We start from the raw sequence: 2,788 nt of genomic DNA, 5'->3' as shown, positions 1-2,788 counted from the left end.
ATAAAATTTATATTCTTAAAAATATTTTATATATATAAAAACAAATAAAAAGTTCTAATTTTATCAAATTATAGTTTATTATTTTTAAGCATAAATTGCTTAAATTTAAGTTACATACTAAACTGATACAATCCGAATGTGTAAAAATTGATACCAGAATACAATTAACATTATTCAAATGACAATAAATTCATAATAATAACGACATATGAGAATTTTTCTTTCATTTTATGTTTATTGTGGATATTTAATAAAAAAAAATCTGTCGATAATATTTAAAAGAAATTTAAATTAATTCTTTTATTTTTTCAGAATGCTGACATGCAAAATTATCTACATTGTTTCTACATTCGTCGCAATTAGACGCCGTTGCCATTCAAGGCACAAATCTGAATGATAAGGAAATAAATTATCGGTTACCTAATCACACAAAACCTTTATTCTATGATCTTAAATTGAACTCGCATCTTATATCAGACAACTTTATATTTGATGGCGAAGTACTCATCCATATCAAGATTTTGAATCAGACAAGAATTATTATGTTGCATACAAAGAAGCTAATAATAGATGAAAAGGCATCTTTTCTGAAAACCAACACTGGATTTGGACCTTTACGTTCCCATTACATATAACAGTAACAATATAACCGAATTTTTAACTCTTAATTTTGATAAGGAACTATCTATTGGACATTATATTTTATATCTGAAATTTGCTGGTATATTGAACGATAGATCATATGGATTCTACCGAAGTTCTTATGTTAATAACACAAAAAATATAATGTAAGTATGAAATCATTCATTATCAGTTTCTGAATTATATATACAAAATAAATTAATAAACAAAATCTTATCTATCTACTTTATATAAGTACTTTATATAAGTAAATACTTTATAAGTAAATAATTTTTAATAAGACACTATACAATAAAAATAAATCATTGTCTTTAAAAGTATAATATAATAACAGTTAAAATTTTAACAGATGGTTTGCCGGGACAAATTTCATGGCAATTTACGCACGTGCTGCTTTTCCTTGTTGGGACGAGCCGGCATTGAAGGCCTCTTTTAAGATTGCCATCAAACATCATCGTAATTACACGGCTATTTCGAACATGCCGATTTCCGAAGAATCGGAAATCGACGAGAGTGACGGAAAGATATGGACACATTTTGAAGAATCGCCCGTCATATCAACATATCTAGTCAGTTTCCTAATCTTCGATCTTCGTAATATAAGCAATTCCGATGGAACCATCAACGTCTGGAGCAGAGGCAGTGTAATTTCCTCAGCAAGTTTCGCCCACGAAGTCGCCCAGAAAGCGGCGATCGAATTGGAACGATATACCAACAGTTCCGTTCGGTTGGCCAAAATCGATCATGTGGCGCTTCCTGACAGATATATTATTGGATACAATAAGGGCATGGAAAGTTGGGGGCTTATCACTTACAGGTAATGTCATGATACGTGCGTAAAAATGCAATAACATCTTTACAGAAAAATAAGGTATGGCAATACATCAAATATCAATGATATCTCATAAATGCTTGTATGAATTGAAAAATCTATTTATATATTAAATCGTATTATATTAATTTTCTACAGTTAAAACTCTTATATCATAACGCTATAGAGAAATAGAATATTTCATAACGTATAGACATGTATTATTCTGCAATATCGCAAATTTTGTCTGTATATAAAGTATTATATCTACAAAAATATTCTTTGTTCTCGCTTTGAATATCTTTTTTACATATTTTCATATTTAAAAAATAATCTTTTAACGATACAGATAATATAAAATAACGTGTCAAATTATTTTAGAATATTTGTGAAATAAACTTTTACATACGTTTGATATATATATTACAATTATATTATCTATAGGGAAGCTACAATACTGTACAATGAAGAGAGAAATTCAATCAATGAATTGTATAGAATTGCAAACAATATCATTCATCAATCAAGCCATCAATGATTTAGTAATGTTGTTAGTCCTTCCTGGTGGACTTACATATGGATGAATGAAGGACTTGCGGAATATTTCAAATACTGCTGCTAAAGTAAAAATTTGATAATAAAGTTCACGAATGCATTTTATTTTATTTCATAATCAAACATTGTTTTGAAAATATATCACTATACATCTCTTTATCTAACAGTTTTCGTAAAATATATTTACGATTTTCTCCTAAGAAAAAAAATATCAGAATTAGAGCATACCATAATTTTTAAATGTACCATAATTTTTAAATATTGTATAATATACATAAATGTGCATAAATATCAAGTAGATTTTTTTTATATTTAGATTTATAAAGATTGGCGAGTTATGGATTTTTTAGTTATGGAAACGCTAAATTCAATCCTATTTTTGGGTAGTTTAGAATACATATAATCTCTTAATTTGGAGCCTAATAAACTATTGAAGAAATTAAAGAAGAAATTTTCTCCATTAAAAAATCAAAAAGGTGAAATATTAAATAAAAACTACAGAATGTTCAAAATTAATTTAAAATTATCTTATAAAAAAGTCGCGAATCTTTCCTTAAAAAATATGATTGTTTTTTCAGCTTCTCTGCTCTTACGAATGCTTTCACATTGTCTCTCTGATGATGTATTTCATACAGGACTCATCAGATATCTTAATAAGCAGTTAGTAAAGTATTATAATTTTTTTTTATACAAAAATGAATACATTTATAAAATATATATTTTCAATTAGGCTATTAAATTACTATTATTTAAATAATAATAAAAGCCATTAATACAGAA

General features: G+C 26.7%; 1 protein-coding gene across 1 annotated transcript in view; it reads left to right on the top strand.

Annotated features, from left to right (window-relative positions):
• Window positions 1-2,788, top strand: part of LOC108686192 — a 41,489-nt gene that overhangs the window by 15,468 nt on the left and 23,233 nt on the right. Inside the window, 4 exon segments of the mRNA XM_018191344.1 lie at window positions 313-361; window positions 363-608; window positions 610-788; window positions 992-1,478. Of these exon segments, the coding sequence (XP_018046833.1) occupies window positions 313-361; window positions 363-608; window positions 610-788; window positions 992-1,478 (961 nt within the window).

This window comes from Atta colombica, unplaced genomic scaffold (assembly GCF_001594045.1).
Source record: "Atta colombica isolate Treedump-2 unplaced genomic scaffold, Acol1.0 scaffold166, whole genome shotgun sequence".
Lineage (NCBI taxonomy): Eukaryota > Metazoa > Arthropoda > Insecta > Hymenoptera > Formicidae > Atta > Atta colombica.
The sequence above is the reverse complement of the archived record's forward strand: the minus strand, read 5'-3'. Positions and strand labels throughout refer to the sequence as shown.